The following is a 16,567-nucleotide window of genomic DNA, read 5'->3' as shown; positions in this document are numbered from 1 at the left end:
AATGGCAAGACTTGCGCAAATGCACACGCAAACGCAAATTCGACACGTGAATGTAAGATGAAAGTTATTATTGATTTTTCTCTATTACTGATGTTCTACACGTCTAAATAGAATCCCAACAAATAGGTAATCTGTTCGCAAAACCAAAGCTTGCGTCAAAATATGATGCACACTAACTTTAGACACACCAAGTGATGGTGCTAATGACACAATCGCTAATATTCCTAAGTCTCACTAACGACAGAGTATGTCTATGACACATCTGAAAGAAAAGAAAAAGACAATGTTAAACATACAGTATACACAGATACAGACACAGACACAGACACAGACACACACACACAGACACAGACACAGACACACACACACGCACAGACACACACACGCACAGACACACACACGCACATGCACACCACACAAGGTCAGCCTGGTCTACATGGCAGAGCGCCAGCTCTTAGTCAACAGCATGAAATATACAAAACAGATCTAATCTGTCACTGTATCACATTACAAGAATACTCTGCAAATGTCAATAACGTTTGTTTTGTTCACTGATGCAAGTTGTTGCTTTAGCACTGACAGCCTCCAGGTCACTGTCCCTATGCAAACCTCAACTACCACCAAGTAAATCAGCAGTTGCAGGTTCCACATTTTGTCCAACAGTTAGAGACATTTCAGTCCCTAACCAGTGAAGTCTCATGGTGGGCCAAAATTAATAAACAAGTACACTGTAAATTCCTTTCTAAAATGGACAAGGGCGTGGTGTCTATCTCAAACAAAAGCTCTTTCTAAAAAAGGGATAAACAGTGACACCAACAAGTAACAACTGCTAAATGACATGACTACCCAACACTGTATTGTTGCCTTCTTTTGTTGTTACTCTAGCTTTCATTTGACAAGATAAACATACTGATAATCACAAAACAAGAAGACAGACCTTAGCTAAGACTGTTATTATTCTCCACCAAAGCCTTGCTATGGTAACTCTACTGCATTCAGAGATATCCAATTAACAGCTGAAGCCTTATGATACAGTCCACAACATGATGGACTTGGTTTACAAGTTTTGTCTCTCCAACAATCAAATCCCACCTGCAGCCTAATTTGCTCAACCTCCTGTGTTTGAAATACTCGCACTTTGTATACTACAGTACCATTTTTCAACATCAACTAGAAATCATATTTTCAATAAAGTCGGATTGTAATTATATTACTTCCTGTTGGATTGTAATTATATTGTTTCCTATTTCAGATCAATAGTAAAGATTTAATTTCATCAATCCACCACCACTAAATCTTATTACATCAACTGTGTTAGTATAGCGTCAGTGCAGCACGAGTGTTATTATACACTTACAGCTTATTGAGTCACCAGTAAACCGTCGTTGAAGTTGGTCTTGAGTGAACCTGACGAAAGCATCATATTGCTCTGCAAACATCAACAATCTCGTTAGATGCGGTGACGACACAGAATACACCCTACATGATCTGCATCCACAATTACGTTTCCCTCCCACACAGGATCAAAGCTCAAGCAGTTGCATACCACACAAACACATGCGGAGAGAGAGAGAGAGAGACAAAGGCATGATGCAGCATGTAGCATAAGACACAAGCCAACTAACCAGCCAATTTCTCGCTTAGAACACGGTCGTACTCCTCCCTCAGTTGCTCTTCTCTCTCCCTCCAAAGTCGCTCAACAATCAAGGTCACTTGCTTGAGTGTGAAAAGCGGATGGTCTTTGCTGCGAGAGAGCGACGTCGAAGCGGCTGACACGCCAACCGTACTCGCTGACGAGGAATTCGAGGACGACGAAGCGAACGGCGTCGACAGCTGCGGCGAAAGCGGAAGCTTTGGCGAGCCACTGCGAGGAGACACTTGACCGTCGCCATGCGAGTAGAGCTTCCGGCGTCTTGCAATGCGTTTCCACTCGCCGTGGATAGCCACAGGTAGTTGCTCTATCGACGTCACAATGGGAAAATAAGAGTTAAAGAGGTTGAGAGTAAGTACAAGCGTTTGGAGGCTTACCCGAGTTGACTTTTGGCGTCACTTTTGCGAATGATGATGGTTGAGGTTGTGCCATGATTTCTGGAGGCGTGCTGGGCGCTGAAGCGGGACCGCCACAGCGACGTCGCTTTGGACTCGGCTCCAGAGTGTTCAACTCATGAAATGTACGCTTCAGAGTGACGCAAGCCATTGGTGCTTGACCGTCCTGGCTGATGCTTAATTTGACCAACTGGGCATGCGTAACTGACAACGATCCCGGATATTCATGGTGAGCTCAACGATCGAACGTGTTAATAGTGTGCCATTTTGTGCACAATGCGTACTGGCCAGTCGTTTTAACAAATTCATTAGCGCGTTTCATTTGAAGTCACCGTCTCCCGGACACGAATTCGAAGTGGACGCAGACGATATAGAAGAATTTCCCAGCTAGAGAATCGTTTGCAAGGTATATTGTTTTCTAGTATGTAATAGACTGTTTGCAAGTTTTAGCTTTACCTTCCATGTATGTCTGATGATATCATATGGCTGCCTCTGTTACGAACTGGCTCTATGCCTAGAGGCCATGCTTAGTGTAGAGTTTTTTACATACCTAAAAAAGACAGATATCCAGAAACACCACCAGAAGACTTAATTAAGTGTTCAGGATGCTACTGACCTGATATGGTTGTTGTTGGTGTTGATGTTGTTCAAACAAATTTTCTATTTTTTTGTACTGACTTAGATTTGCTTCAGCGTCCTACTGTGTACGATGTAGATAATAATAATAACACAGGACATGAAAGAGACCTACGGATGGCTAAAGGCAGTGAATCTTCCTGCTGCAACTGAGGGACTGGTTGTTGCTGCTCAAGACCAAGCTCTTCGGACTCGGTATTATGAGTGCAAGATTCTACATCGTGATGTCAGTCCTACTTGCAGCATGTGTAGTGTACGCCTGGAAACAGTCGACCACATTGTGGCAAGCTGTAATGCTTTGGCACCGATGGACTACACTGATCGACACAATCAGGTGGCCTCCATCATTCACTGGGATGTTTGTCGCCATTTTGGGGTTCCAGTGGAGAGCAGATGGTACCGGCATCATCCTGATAGGCTTGTGGAGACGGATGACATTACTATGATGTGGGATACCATCATCCCCACTGCCACAAGATCAAAGCCAATTGTCCAGACATCTGTCTCAGCAATAGGAAGACAAACACTTGTCTTCTTATTGATATCAGCTGTCCTGCCGATGGCAACATTGGCAAGAAACATGCTGAGAAGTTGGCGAAGTACAGCGACTTGCGAGTGGAGATAAGCCGCATGTGGCATTGTCGAACACTGGTGGTTCCGGTGGTCTTGGGAGCTTTGGGCACAGTGCACGCAGGTATTGCACGGTGGCTGGACATTATTCCAGGTCATCACAACCTGCAGCACTTACAGAAAACAGTGCTTCTGGGATCTACTCGGATCCTTCGTAAAGTCATGTCTTCTTTCTAGACAGCCGTGATAGTCTAAGTACTTCTGAAGCAGGGTTTGCTTCCGGGACTTGTAATAGACTTTACAAACCAGACTGATCTGGTTGAGCACAACATAATAGTCACCGCCGTGGCTTAGTGGTTAGCGACAATGGCCGCCACTCCATGGTTTGGGGATTCAAACCCCAGTGACGACAGTAAATTATGAAACTTGTCTGTCTTTCTCATGTTTCTCTAGCTTTATCCATGAGACTATGACTTGTTTCAGTCGTTGGGGAGTTTCTGTGGTCTGGCGAACGGTCCATTGACAATGACGTTTAGTGCTTTTCTGGTGGTTATTGATATCCACTAGGCATGCTGTATTGAGTTTGCGGTCACCATAATGCCTGCAGTCTAAATTAATTGGCTAGTCATTGATCGCCATGTGGACTACACAGAAACATGTACCCTGCTGGGCTTACCTGCCGGGTTGGTGGGTGCCCAGATGGGGGTAAAGACCCCACTTGCCCATCATGGAGGGGCTTAACGACACATAAATAATAAAAATACAAAATACTAAACAACTTTATTGATATCAACAGCTTTAACTACAACAATGCTGGCAACACACTGCTACAACAACTGTGATTAAAAGAAACTATGTCAAGTAAAAAGAACAACAAGAAAAAAACTTAGTAAGTGAGCTCGAGACGAGCCTCACTCTGCACAATGTTCATCATGTCCATTATATAATAATAATAATAATTAGTGGAGGAGCTAGTCCATTGGCAAGCACTTTTGAAAAACTGGCTTCACTCGTTTTGAAAAGCATGACACACACTACAGTACTGTCATCTCCTGGATACAGTTTCCCCTGGCATTCTCTGTATTACGTTCGTCAATCATGTGTCTGAGAGGATGTTGAGTGCAAAAACGAAATTATGATGTCAGTAGCAATCTTCTCTTGGTTGTTGCCAATTAAGAGTGGACTGTCAAATGTCTGATCAGCCAACATGTAACAGAACTATATATACAAATTGCTAGAGTATTACTTTTAGTTGATATTCTAGATTAGTAGGGCACGCATAACTGTATAGAAGTATTCATTTATTGTTGTTGTGTATGTTTGATAATGATTGAGCAATAAAAATGATGCTAATTGAAAAATAGTAACAATGATAAGTTAAAACCTTCTAATCATTTATGCAGGTTGATAGCATGCATTGAACAGGATTATCTGTATGCATATACATGTATGTGTACATGAATTCGAATTCTGCATGGACTGTAGGGAGTGTAAAGCGTTTGTGTGATTGTATTAATTGTGAAGATGTGTGGATGTATGACTTGTGCCAATGATCACGCAAAAGAGCAATTGAATACTGAGATGTCAACTGTCTGATTATTTTGTTTGCACTCTTGAATTTTTAATTTCAATTTCAACTGTAAAATCTATTCTGCATACATCAGTGTACTTGTTCAAATATTTTTCAATTTACGTATACTATGTTCTCTAACTGTAGTGCTGCTACTGTCTAGGTATATGAATTTTTTAATACAGTGCTATTACGATCTATAGCTGTAGCTCATGTCATGTCAAAATCAAGCGCTCTTTTACTTAACATATAGTAGGTTCACCATCCTTCCACTGCCAACTGTCTCCGTTACAGATCAGGCTTTTTGTAATATTAGAATTCCATTTGCAGGTTGCAGTGCCCTCTTCTCCTGTACAAAACTTGTTCTTTTTGTAGCGTTTCTTATGTGAAATCCTCCGATCTTTGTAAAGTTTATGCCATTTCCATCCTTTGGGAATATTGCTTTTTAGGCATAGGCATTTAGTACAATAATGCGGGTCATTTTCAAATGGTGACCATCCAGTTGATAAACATTGCAAGTTTCGTGGAGAGTCTTTTGTAAACACTTGGTCCTCTTCTGCACAACGACAGGGACAGACAGCTCCTACAGAGTTGTTTAAGCAGTTACAAATAACACCAGTTATATTTGGCAGTGCACCACAAGATATTCCTAAAGAGTACAAATGTACAAATATTTACGTAATTTGTTTGTTCATATACAGCGATTACGAACTTTTGCATGTTGGTAGTTCTTGATTCCAATGGCCTGACCTGTTGCAGTAGATAAGGCTCTCACCAATAAGTTTGTGTGTTTCAGGGCACGACAATTTGTATATTGTTAGGTAGAGATCATATTGTGAGCCATCCATTAAGCTTTTGTTCATATCTATTGGAAGTTTCAGTGGAAGACAGTGAACAGCTACAATTCGTAAATCAATAATCAACCTGCATAAGCTCGATCAAGTAATGGCAATGACTTACGTTTAACTGTCAAATGGCTTATGGGTGGCTCCCATTTACCCTCACGTGTACAAGTTGATTCAAGAGTCTTGCCATTTGGTTCAGTATATCCTTGATTGGGCAAAATGTGAGCAACAGCGTTGACAGTCAAATTAGCTTCAGCGATTCCTCCGAAAATATGGGTGTTGCAGGGTAGCTCATCAAATGGAGTTGAAGGACAGAGCACTGAAAACAAGATCAGAACATTAATTGATATGTATTACGGTAAACATTCAACAAGTTATCGGATGTCACCTTTGGTAATCTCTATGTCAACCTTTGCTTGAACTTCAGGGGACCAATTTGGTAGTTTGCACACATATGTAAAATTTCCAACTTCTGCAAATTTTTCCAGGTTTAAATCAATCTGAGTTTTCTTGGCATTGGCATATTCACTCCATGCACCCAACGATGTCGTAGTCATAGAAACTTTGTTGCCATTAGGGTCATACCACGCAATTGGTGAGAATTGCCAATTAGAAACTGCGTCATCATTAGGGTCATCATTAGGGTCATCATTAGGGTCATCATTAGGCCACTTGAGTTCACATCGAACATTCTGTGTTTTTAATTTCGAGCCAATTGTGCCATTCAATTTTATCCTGTCAGCTGGACCATCAGTATCATCGGGAACAAGCAATACTGTTGGAAACTTTGGTTGTTGTGCAGTCTTGTCTAAGCATTTTGCTAATTGTTTGTCCTCTTGCCCTCGCGTCTTACCCGATTCACTTGCTTGACAAACAACATAAGTAGGTCCATACAGCTTCCATCTAGTGCTGTCCCTGCAGCTTATGTTGAGAGGAGTTTCAAAAGGGCACCAATTCTTGATGCAGGTCTGTTTTGCACCTTCTGGAACTTTGGGTTGTACATTCTTGCCTTTAGGTAAGCGACAGTGTCCTTTCCGTTTGCTGTAAGCTGAGGAAACTAATCACACAAATCACAAATTATAGCAACGTACATGTGAGACGATATTGGGTCTCTAGACTTACAAATGACCGCAACAATTACAAGAACCGTTGAAAGCACCTTGACCATCACGTGTACAGAACCGATCAGTATTCGAGTAGTCGAGTTATGAGACTTGCTCTGTATTGATACAATATATAGGTTGTTTCAAGTGTCCCTGACTCATGCTGGTCCCAAATCATTGAGGACTGCGATGTGCGATGTAGTAGTCCTTTTCGTAATTAGGAAAAGCCCGTCATGAGTACATGTAATGTATAGGGAATCCATGATGTAATTTAGCCCTATAGGGTTCGTCTAGGGCAGTGGTGTGGTGGAGTAGAACTATCAGAAACAGAATCCTAGCACGTGTAGCTAACAATTAATTAAGTCTAGAAGCAAAGCTAGAGCTAGCAATTGCAATACTTGTATTGGTGTGTACCGTGCTGCATGGTTGTCGTCACATTTTCGAGAGGAATAGGCACGTTAGTGTGCGTCCCCATTTCGAAATTGTAACACACGTGTTGCAACGTGGTCCCAATTGGTAGCTGTAACCCAAACCCTAACCCTAACCGTAGAGTCTAGACTGCATCCGCAGTCCAGTATACAATGACCTACTGGGACAGTTTGTTGTCAAACGGCGAGAGGATTGACAATCCAGAGAATGACGAAGGACAATCCGGGGAATGACGAAGGCGGGGAGAGACTGGTTCGAGTCTAAAGCCTAGTTCACAATACGACGCTGACGTTGACGATGACGATGACGCTGGACGTTGACACAGACGCTGACGCTAACGATGACGTTGTACCATTCACAATATTTTCCCGTGAGCGTCATGAGACGTTGGTCAGCACTCGTCTGGATACTCGAGCGTTGAGCGCATGCTACCGCACATTATTGTGACACCACGTATGTATCACAGATGGACGAAGAACTTGTAATTCTTCTACTTCTCATTCGTCGTCGTAGGCGTAGAGCTAGAGAATCTCAACAACGGCAAATGTGAGTCAGACCAATCCTATAGCGAAGGCGGCAGGTCTTTGCATTCATGCACGCGTCAAAGACAAGGATAACTCTGCACGCTGTCGATTAGACACTCCATGCCAAATCCGGGATTTAATAGGACTGTTCTTTTGATTTGTAGAAAGTAATCACGTGATTTCCGGTTACGTTGGTACACTTCCGGAATCGACGCTAGAGTTGAACTTCAGTCAACTCCAGCGTCCTTGACGCTGGACGAACGCTGCGACGATCGTCGTCGACGTTGACATGTTCACAATATGACGCTCACGCTAGCGTCATCGTCATCGTCAGTGTCATCGTCAGCGTCAACGTCAGCGTGGTATTGTGAACGGGGCTTTAACAGTTTGTTGTTGTTGAGCCAACAAGCTAAGAAGTCGACAAATGTAGTAACTGACTAGTGAATGCTCGTTAGCATTGTGTGTTGGCTAGCGATGGTGTTCTGTCTTTACCTATTCGTGTGCTTTACGAAGAAAACAGACTTTTCTCTTCTTATAGCTTTTTCTTTCAATTCCTTTGTCACGCGTCAGTGTTATTTCCTTGCTAGTCGCGTACGGGAGCAAAATCACTCTTCTCGCCAAGAAATTGTAATTGAGTCGACCAAATTTAGTAATTAAATTCTCGATTATGGACACGTGGGCATGAGGTGTGGTGTTTACACTTATTTATTGAACCTCGTCCCGGAAATAGCCGTTCATTTAATTAACCTAAATTACTCTCGAGTCGTTTTGAACTGGGAGCTGGCGAGTGCCGTTCAGTGTTTTATTGTTTACTTTGTCGCAAACTTCGATGTTTAATTAGGATGATGTTACAGCTTATCATCTAACCACGCCTACTATTCACTCCTACACTGAATAAAGCACGCTACCTATTGTATCATTATGTCTACAGAAAGACGGCGTAGCAATACTAATCAAGCAGACAGTCAGAACTCTCAACACAAGCGAAAGAAATCAGCTACAGAGGTAATACAGTTCTACAAAATCTTGCATGCATATTTGGGCCGATCTAGAACCGTTTTAGACCTTTCACCTTCTCACATGTACATGTCTGATGATGATCATTCGCGTAACATTTCTCTAGAAAAAAGGTCTCTTGGAGAGACTTGCAGAAGGACCAGTCATTAGTGATGGCAGTTACTGTTTTGTTCTTGAGCGTCGTGGTTACGCGACGGCAGGCTTTTGGACACCAGAGGCTGTTGTCGAGAATGCTGATGCGGTCACCGATCTGCACAAGGAGTTTGCAAGAGCTGGAGCTGACGTTATACAGGCTTACACTTTTCATGCTAGTGAAGACAAGCTAGCAGCGGCAGGAAACAAAGCAGCAGCTGATTTTGGAGTGACCACCATTAATAATGAAGCTTGTCGCTTGGCGAAGGAAATAGCAGACCAGTATGGTACCTTGGTGGCTGCCGGGCTCTCACCCACACCAAGTTATAAAGAAGGCAAAGGAAAGGAATTCGTGCAGAAAGAATTTAAAATGCAAACCGATGTGTTCACAAAGCATGACGTCGACTTTATGATTGTTGAGGTGAAGTGTGTTTGACAATCAGCAAACAGCTGCATTTATGACAGTCAGACTGATAAATCTTCCTTGTCTTTCAGTTCTTTGGACATCTAGAAGAGATGCTGTGGGCTATCGAGGTCTGCAAAACTATGGGAAAGCCAATAGCTGCAAGCATGTGCATTGGACCGGAAGGAGATTGGGATGGCCATTCTGCTGGAGAATGTGCAGTTGCAATGGCAAAGGCTGGTTAGTTGGCCAATTCAAAATTGTGTTGCATATGTCTAGCATTTATTTTATTGTCATGATGAACGAGTCTTTTTCAGGAGCTGATGTCGTTGGTGTAAACTGTCTGTTTGATCCCACCATTTCTCTAAAGGCAATTGCAGTGATGAAAGAGGCTCTTAGTACTGCTAATCTCAACCCTTATCTCATGTGTCAACCCATAGCCTATCACACACCGGATGTAAACAAATATGGCTTGAGTGAGAGCCCTGAGTATCCATTTGGTATGTCAAACTCAACTTTCTACAGCATAAAAAAGGTTTTTACTGCTCTGTTTGCAGCACTCGAACCTCGTTTACTGACCCGGTGGGACATGCACAAATTTGCTCGAGAAGCCCACGAGATGGGTGTTCGGTACCTTGGAGGATGCTGTGGGATGGAATCTTACCACATTAGAGCTATTGCAGAAGAGGTAACAATTTCTTCAAACAGAATTTAATTAATTTAAATCATATGCAGATCTCTGTACAAAATACGAATAATACATGTACAGTACATCACCAGTAAACCTGGTGGTTATGACCATCAGTTTGGTAAAGCTACTAATATGTACAATATGTATATGTTAGTTTGTGGTTTGTGTTTCATTGGTTTACGTTAAATGTTGTAATGTATTGTTTAGTTGGCACCAGAAAGAGGTGGCCGCCTTGGTGCGGCCAGTGAGAAGCACGGGCTATGGGGAGAATCCCTGAAGGGCAGCACTGCTAGTGCAACTTTTAAAATGAGGTACTAACCGGGCCTAATCATGAATACGTTTGCTTATTAATTCTGTCACACGACTAAACATATTCAACTTAATTATTAGTAATTAATTATATGACTATAATGTTGCAGGGTTGGCAAGGATTACTGGAGCAAAGAACCAGCAACCGGCCGTCCATTTAGTCCAACCTTTTCAAGACCACTTGTCGATCCCAAATGAGGTGTAACATGTGCCTTCATACGGATGGCAAGTAGTCAACTTTTTCAGCTATTGCATGGCCTTTTTAGTTGATCTGTATGTATTGGTGCAAACGGATCTAGAAACTGGAAACAGGAATGTTGTGTGCATTGCCTTTAACCATGCACTAAGCAGCACAAATATAAGTTTGCCTGCATCATACTACAGTGTAAGCCCATCTGCTTTGCATGAAATGCCAATTGCCTCTAAAACACTCTGATCCGATTAATTTTGGGAGCGAAATCCCTGGGACAAGAACCCTACATGCATGCAATGAATGGTACACATTATTATCTCACCCCAACAGCATTTATTTTAATTTTACTACTATTATCATCTATATCAATGAATCTAAAACTTTAAAAATTAATAATAATTATTCCCTATTAATTAACTAAACATAAATATTTTAGCTGGAAATTTTATTACTACATTAAAGTACTCAAAACATTTACATCAACCTTTCACTTCTTTTTCCTCTTTGCAGCTCCGCACAAGTCAAGTAATTTTACTACAAAAAATAATCCAATCCATCACTCCAGGTCACCCGTGGCAACGTTAATTAATTAATTAACGCGCGCAGGCCTTTAGGTTTTTGCTATCAAGACAGTACAGTACGTCACACGTCATTTACAATATCAGCGAAATTGTTTCTTCAGAATCAACATCAACACTCGTTTTCGCTCATTTCGTGGGGTCTTCTGTCACGTGAGTTAGACAGCCTAGTCCCGCCTACCTCTGGCAAACAATTAACATACGGGACAATCATGCTCGAGTTGGAGGAAACGTGGTTTGATCTCTTTCTGAGGTATGGACTTTATGCTGGCGCTGTGTTTCAGATAGCCTGCATAGCAGCCATTGTGCTACTGCCTCCTCGGAAAGATGGAGCTGAAACCGACTATGCGAAGGCGGATCCGGAGGTAACAGCGGAAGGGGTGAGAAAGAGTAAAAGTGAAACTGCACAGAAACGTCCCAAGGAGAAGAAAAAGAAGAAGTGAACTGTACATGAAATGATGGGAGCTGTACATAACATGTGTTACGTGACTGCATACCACAACAATACTACTCAGCTTGATTTTTGTCTACTAGTCATTGAACAGTAAACGTACAATGTAAAGCAATAATAAAGTACAAACTGCCTTTTTTAAACACTAGACACCAGTGCATGAGCGTTGTTTTTCATGCGCTATTAGAGGAAAGGGTCTCCGAGGGTTGTGCGATATACGGGATCTAGGCAATAAGCGGATTGGCTAACGAAGGCACGCGCGTCATTCAAACGGTTTGTTGGTTACGTGCCGTACGACTTTGCAACGCTTTTTAATCAATGGAGAACTACGTCAAAATCGAAAAAATTGGCGAAGGAACGTACGGCGTCGTGTACAAAGGAAGAAACAAGAAAACAGGCCAAATTGTCGCTCTCAAGAAGATACGCTTGACGTCGGAAGAAGAGGGAGTTCCGAGCACGGCCTTGCGCGAAATCTCTTTGCTGAAAGAACTTCAACATCCCAACGTCGTCAAGTATGGCGGACTTCATCACCATCATCTATGTCAACCGGAAGTCATGTGGTGATGGTCGGTATTTGTGTCATAGGCTGGAGGATATTCTTCACCAGGAGAGCAAACTGTATCTCGTATTTGAATTTGTTCAGTACGATCTGAAGAGGTATATCGACTCGTTGCCTGCAGGAAGTAGCATGGACCCAATGCTTGTGAAGGTGGGCGTGGTTGCTGTGTGTGGTGTGTGTGTGTGTGTGTGTGTGTGTGCGCGCGCGCGTGTGTGTGTGTGGCACGTATGAATGAGTGAGTGAAACTTGTTTTGTTTGCTCAGAGCTACACATATCAGCTTCTTATAGGAATTGGGCACTGTCACTGCCATCGAGTGCTGCACAGAGACCTAAAACCACAGAACCTTCTTATTGACAAGAACGGAGCTCTGAAACTGGCAGACTTTGGTTTGGCCAGAGCATTTGGAATTCCAGTCAGAGTCTACACACATGAGGTCAATATTTCTTAGTGTTAATCTTTGTGCATACTTGATACATAATCGGCATTTTAGGTTGTGACTCTGTGGTATCGAGCACCTGAAATTCTGCTTGGTGCTCAACGATACTCAACTCCCATGGATGTTTGGAGTATTGGATGCATCATGGCTGAGATGGTGACAAAACGTCCCATCTTTCATGGAGACTCAGAGATTGACCAACTTTTCCGCATCTTTAGGTACAAACTTGACATACATGATGTTTGCTTATAGTTCAGATTTACTACAGATTACAAATTCTTTATAAAAATACTTACCCAAACACTAAACAAGATGTCATTTATTTCTCAAGGACTCTTGGCACTCCAACTGAGGCGGAGTGGCCAGAAGTAAAATCTCTTCCTGATTACAAGCCATCGTTTCCCAGATGGTCTAGTCAACCGTTGAGCAAAGTTGTACCTGGACTAGATAGCTTGGGGCTTGAATTGCTAAAGGTTTGGTTGCACACACCACTCTCAGTCATATTGGTATGTTGAAATGGATATTTATAGAAAATGCTGATTTACAATCCAGGGAAGAGAATCTCAGCCAGACAAGCTCTGCTGCATCCATATTTTGATGATCTCAGCAAGGCTGCTCTCCCACACATGCAACAAGCATGAAGCTATCTGGTATTGTGCGACTCAAAATTAGCATTTTGTGTTAGAGAAAATGCACCTACTGTTTCTCATGATGTTGCAAATTAATTAGAATAAGAATGAGGTTGTCCGGTTGTCTCATAATGTGAATGACTGTGTAGTATACATCAGTTTAGATACATGTATGTATTAGCTTCATATTCTTAACATCGCTTTCATGTCAAATATGGTGTCAGTCCCAACTGAGATCATCCCGTTGTAGCTGACTCTGCAACGTCTTCATACCTTTCAATATCTGTAAATTCCGCTTTGGGTTGGCTACACGTGGATCCATTTTGTCATTGTCCGACTTGACAGTCGTCACAACTCTGACTTCGCCAGGACCATCTAGTGTTACCGTACGTTTCAGAGATTTTGATCTTTGGTCTTCTACTTCTTCTTCTTGCCATTGGTTTTTGGTTTGGCGACGAAGTTGCTGTTTGTGTTGTTTGAGTAGCTGGATGCTGTGGCTCTTGGATTCCATGCGAGATACAACGTCGTCCATACACTGCTGCAAATGGTCAAGACGAGAGTGAGAGCTGTCAGAATCATCATGATCTTGGATCTTCCTGGCCAATTCATTGTATTCACTGAAACACAATAGACACGATAGAATTTAAAAAGGAAACATACATACCTACTTAGTCTGTATTGTAGTGACTGTAAGCCAAGAAAACAACCGATTTTGAGTATAATAGCCATTGTAGACGGATATGTTTCTGTTGTTATTTCCCACAAGACCCAATACTCATTGCAAATATGTATTATAGCCTGTTCACACTAGCATGGTTATGTAGCCTAACCGAGCCAAACCGAACCGAACTGCGTCAGCTAACCGTGTTGGCCTGCGTTCAGACTGCCAACAGCTGAGAGTGCGTAGTCAAAGAAAGTGGGCATGTATTCAGCTAACTGTGCATATCCGGATAGTTCTTGTGATGGATCGTAGGCAAGATGCGATTGTCCTGTTTTAATTGGCATTACAGCAGTCCATCGCAGTGAGATGTACAACAGCGAGGTCTCAAACGATTTTCCACTGGACTACCGAACCGAACCGTGGTGGCACGATAGCTTGAGGTGAGCCAGCTCAACACGGTTTGGTTTGGTTCAGTTCGGTTCAGCCGGCGTTCACACTGCGAAGTGAAGCCGAACCAAACTGTGGCGCACCGTGCTGGCACATTTACAAACGCTAGTGTGAACGGGCTATTAAGACTGTTATAGTAAAAAATTTTCATGAATGTTGGTGGTTGTGATTGGACTTGCACCAGGGGCATAGCACATTCCTTAGCATGACTTGAAATAGTGATAGTCACACATCCACACACACACACACACACACACACACACACACACACACACACACACACACACACACACACACACACCAGTCACCAGAATAGAGTAATTCAATGTCTTTGAGTGTGTTATTAGCTCAGTCATGTGACTTTTACAATTATAAGTCACATTCTGATGGCTCATAACTGAAAAAAACAATACCTACATAGACAAACACACAAACTGACAAACAACTTACTGCTGCAACGCCCCAAACTCATCAGTCAAGTCGGCTATAACGACCGATAGTTCAGATGCAGTCACTTGGATCGGCTTTCTCTGACTCCTAACACTCGGATGTTTTCTGTCCAAATCTGGTTGCTCGACGCTTACACGACTCCTTATAGCAGGGTTGTAGTGTTTCATGAGCGCTAGAGCCTGCTGAATGTTGCCACTAACCGAGTGAGAAGGAGTCGTAGACGTGCCGACGACAAATGGAACTCCAGGAGAGCCGATATGATGGCATTTAGTTTGGACGTCAGTCTTCACTGTTACAACTTTAGAAGCAGACTTAGAGATCTAAATACAGAAATCCAACAAATATTAACAATCATACAAATGTTTGACTGCTTGTCAGTCACTCCATTCTTGTTTGTTGGAATTCATTCTGTTTTTCATCGGTTTTTCTCATAACAGCTCACCTTATGAGATCTTTCCTTCTTGCTCTTTGATTTCGTTCTTGTTCTGTGCTGCTTGTCTCGACTGCAACTTGCAGACGTCAAGATCCTGGCTGTTTTGGCATCCGTCTGTAGCTATAGAAAGCAATTCCAATAAACACACCTTCATGCACAGATCCTGTAAATTAGTAAGTGCCTTTATAGTAGAGTACCTTTGCAGCATAATCCTGTAATAATTTCCGTTTGTGTCTCTCCTCTTCCAGCTTCCCTTCCAAATCTCGAATTCGACTCTGTCACACATCGAAACATCAGACAAACACACCTCACACTCAACCATCGTACAACCGACTTCGGTGAGAGCTTGGGAAGCCGAAAGTTTCACGTGTTGTCTTTCTAGTCCATCCAGCTTATCTTGATCAATTCCCACACTCTTTTTCTGTTGTCTGGCTGACTGCTGCTCAAGCAGTCTTGTCCGTTCTAAAGCTTGATTTCGATCTGACTCGGCATTATGTACCATTTTCCGCATGTAATCAAGCTGCTTTTCAAGCAACTGACAGCGAGATTCGGCTGCATGTAGCTGGTCTTCCACAACTAAAAGATGACAAAAGGTAGAATGAATGTTATAAATGATAAAAAAACCTGTATGTCTATATCTTTACCTTCTTTGTCTCTCTCTAGTGTCGTCTCTTGTTGCTGATGAGAAAGATGTCTGTGGTGTGACTTCGACTGGTATTCTTCTACGTCGTGCTCAAGCTGCTTGAATCTGTCAGCAGCTCGTGTTCTCTCCATTTCAAGTCTCCGGATTTTGTCTTGTAGAGCTTTTATAGCTGAGACAACAGCTAGGACATAGAAAGTAGATAAATACAATACACAAACAGACAAACAGAAAGACAGAGAGACATTAATTAAACAGATGGACAGACAAACAGACAAACAAACAAACAAACAATCGAACAAACAGATAAACAGACACAAAAGCAGTTGCCAACAACAAGTCTGACGCAATAATAGCAGAAACGAACTACTCCACCTTCACTCTGCGTATCCTCCACTGATCTCCGTGGTATGGGCGGTCTAACTCTCTCGGTGCCCAACACCTCACCAGCACTGCCAAACTCAACACCAAACTCCGCTGGATGCTGTCTCAGCGATAAAAGAGAAGGATCTACTGACATATCTCCAGCGTGATCATCCTCGTCAATCATCCTATCTTGAATAAGCGCCGTCGAACTCACGCCTTTCGTCTCCCAGAGAGACGCCTAGTCACAGTTAAATTGATATTAATTCTACTTGCAGAGTTGCCAAAGAAATATGAAGAAAATCTGTTGTCCTAGGGATACGTTTATTGAACTAACCTGTGTATCACTGTCCATGATTTGTCAGGAAGGTATTTACTGCGAGAAATATTTAAACTGTTTTCCCGCAAATCCCGGATGTTATAATTCCCGGATAAATCAGTCCCATTGATA

General features: G+C 42.4%; 5 protein-coding genes across 5 annotated transcripts; 2 read left to right on the top strand and 3 right to left on the bottom strand.

Moving 5' to 3' along the window:
- Nucleotides 1–53: 53 nt before the first annotated feature.
- Nucleotides 54–2,228, bottom strand: LOC134186692 (akirin-2-like). The gene is made up of 4 exons (XM_062654714.1): nucleotides 2,029–2,228; nucleotides 1,626–1,958; nucleotides 1,358–1,429; nucleotides 54–262 (listed from the first exon to the last, which is right to left on the bottom strand). The coding sequence occupies exons 1-4, from the start codon at nucleotides 2,195–2,197 to the stop codon at nucleotides 252–254; spliced, it is 585 nt and encodes a 194-aa protein (XP_062510698.1). The 5' UTR covers nucleotides 2,198–2,228; the 3' UTR covers nucleotides 54–251.
- Nucleotides 2,229–2,272: 44 nt separating this feature from the next.
- Nucleotides 2,273–10,645, top strand: LOC134187277 (betaine--homocysteine S-methyltransferase 1-like). Its single transcript, XM_062655393.1, has 9 exons — nucleotides 2,273–2,303; nucleotides 2,375–2,452; nucleotides 8,655–8,728; nucleotides 8,847–9,293; nucleotides 9,368–9,515; nucleotides 9,593–9,775; nucleotides 9,833–9,963; nucleotides 10,174–10,277; nucleotides 10,386–10,645. The coding sequence occupies exons 1-9, from the start codon at nucleotides 2,273–2,275 to the stop codon at nucleotides 10,471–10,473; spliced, it is 1,284 nt and encodes a 427-aa protein (XP_062511377.1). The 3' UTR covers nucleotides 10,474–10,645.
- On the bottom strand, nucleotides 4,815–7,196 carry LOC134186702 (uncharacterized). Its single transcript, XM_062654729.1, has 5 exons — nucleotides 6,790–7,196; nucleotides 6,056–6,724; nucleotides 5,783–5,986; nucleotides 5,535–5,720; nucleotides 4,815–5,471 (listed from the first exon to the last, which is right to left on the bottom strand). The coding sequence occupies exons 1-5, from the start codon at nucleotides 6,833–6,835 to the stop codon at nucleotides 5,065–5,067; spliced, it is 1,512 nt and encodes a 503-aa protein (XP_062510713.1). The 5' UTR covers nucleotides 6,836–7,196; the 3' UTR covers nucleotides 4,815–5,064.
- A 1,075-nt stretch (nucleotides 10,646–11,720) lies between the features above and the next one.
- Nucleotides 11,721–13,166, top strand: LOC134187311 (cyclin-dependent kinase 1-like). Its single transcript, XM_062655422.1, has 6 exons — nucleotides 11,721–12,009; nucleotides 12,083–12,206; nucleotides 12,320–12,490; nucleotides 12,548–12,711; nucleotides 12,825–12,966; nucleotides 13,024–13,166. The coding sequence occupies exons 1-6, from the start codon at nucleotides 11,816–11,818 to the stop codon at nucleotides 13,132–13,134; spliced, it is 906 nt and encodes a 301-aa protein (XP_062511406.1). The 5' UTR covers nucleotides 11,721–11,815; the 3' UTR covers nucleotides 13,135–13,166.
- A 175-nt stretch (nucleotides 13,167–13,341) lies between these two features.
- LOC134187310 (centrosomal protein of 57 kDa-like) lies at nucleotides 13,342–16,521 on the bottom strand. Its single transcript, XM_062655421.1, has 8 exons — nucleotides 16,454–16,521; nucleotides 16,129–16,357; nucleotides 15,758–15,937; nucleotides 15,448–15,689; nucleotides 15,311–15,388; nucleotides 15,123–15,233; nucleotides 14,681–15,000; nucleotides 13,342–13,739 (listed from the first exon to the last, which is right to left on the bottom strand). The coding sequence occupies exons 1-8, from the start codon at nucleotides 16,469–16,471 to the stop codon at nucleotides 13,343–13,345; spliced, it is 1,575 nt and encodes a 524-aa protein (XP_062511405.1). The 5' UTR covers nucleotides 16,472–16,521; the 3' UTR covers nucleotide 13,342.
- Nucleotides 16,522–16,567: the final 46 nt, after the last annotated feature.

This window comes from Corticium candelabrum, chromosome 11 (assembly GCF_963422355.1).
Source record: "Corticium candelabrum chromosome 11, ooCorCand1.1, whole genome shotgun sequence".
NCBI classification, from domain to species: domain Eukaryota; kingdom Metazoa; phylum Porifera; class Homoscleromorpha; order Homosclerophorida; family Plakinidae; genus Corticium; species Corticium candelabrum.
Note: the sequence above shows the minus strand (reverse complement) of the source record. Positions and strands in the feature narration are given on the sequence as shown.

Coding starts and splice junctions, on each gene's coding strand:
- LOC134187311 (XM_062655422.1), top strand. CDS start 11,816: ATGGAGAACTACGTCAAAATCGAAAAAATTGGCGAAGGAACGTACGGC. Junction 12,010..12,082: donor CAACATCCCAACGTCGTCAA/GTATGGCGGACT, acceptor TTTGTGTCATAG/GCTGGAGGATATTCTTCACC. Junction 12,491..12,547: donor TCAGAGTCTACACACATGAG/GTCAATATTTCT, acceptor TCGGCATTTTAG/GTTGTGACTCTGTGGTATCG.
- LOC134186692 (XM_062654714.1), bottom strand. CDS start 2,197: ATGGCTTGCGTCACTCTGAAGCGTACATTTCATGAGTTGAACACTCTG. Junction 1,959..2,028: donor GACGCCAAAAGTCAACTCGG/GTAAGCCTCCAA, acceptor TGACGTCGATAG/AGCAACTACCTGTGGCTATC. Junction 1,430..1,625: donor TCTAAGCGAGAAATTGGCTG/GTTAGTTGGCTT, acceptor TGATGTTTGCAG/AGCAATATGATGCTTTCGTC.
- LOC134187277 (XM_062655393.1), top strand. CDS start 2,273: ATGGTGAGCTCAACGATCGAACGTGTTAATA. Junction 2,453..8,654: donor GCTAGAGAATCGTTTGCAAG/GTATATTGTTTT, acceptor TTATGTCTACAG/AAAGACGGCGTAGCAATACT. Junction 9,776..9,832: donor GAGCCCTGAGTATCCATTTG/GTATGTCAAACT, acceptor CTCTGTTTGCAG/CACTCGAACCTCGTTTACTG.
- LOC134187310 (XM_062655421.1), bottom strand. Junction 15,690..15,757: donor ACTAGAGAGAGACAAAGAAG/GTAAAGATATAG, acceptor GTCATCTTTTAG/TTGTGGAAGACCAGCTACAT. Junction 15,234..15,310: donor TACAGGATTATGCTGCAAAG/GTACTCTACTAT, acceptor TGCTTTCTATAG/CTACAGACGGATGCCAAAAC.
- LOC134186702 (XM_062654729.1), bottom strand. CDS start 6,835: ATGGTCAAGGTGCTTTCAACGGTTCTTGTAATTGTTGCGGTCATTT. Junction 6,725..6,789: donor TGTAATTGTTGCGGTCATTT/GTAAGTCTAGAG, acceptor TTGTGTGATTAG/TTTCCTCAGCTTACAGCAAA. Junction 5,987..6,055: donor TGACATAGAGATTACCAAAG/GTGACATCCGAT, acceptor TCTTGTTTTCAG/TGCTCTGTCCTTCAACTCCA.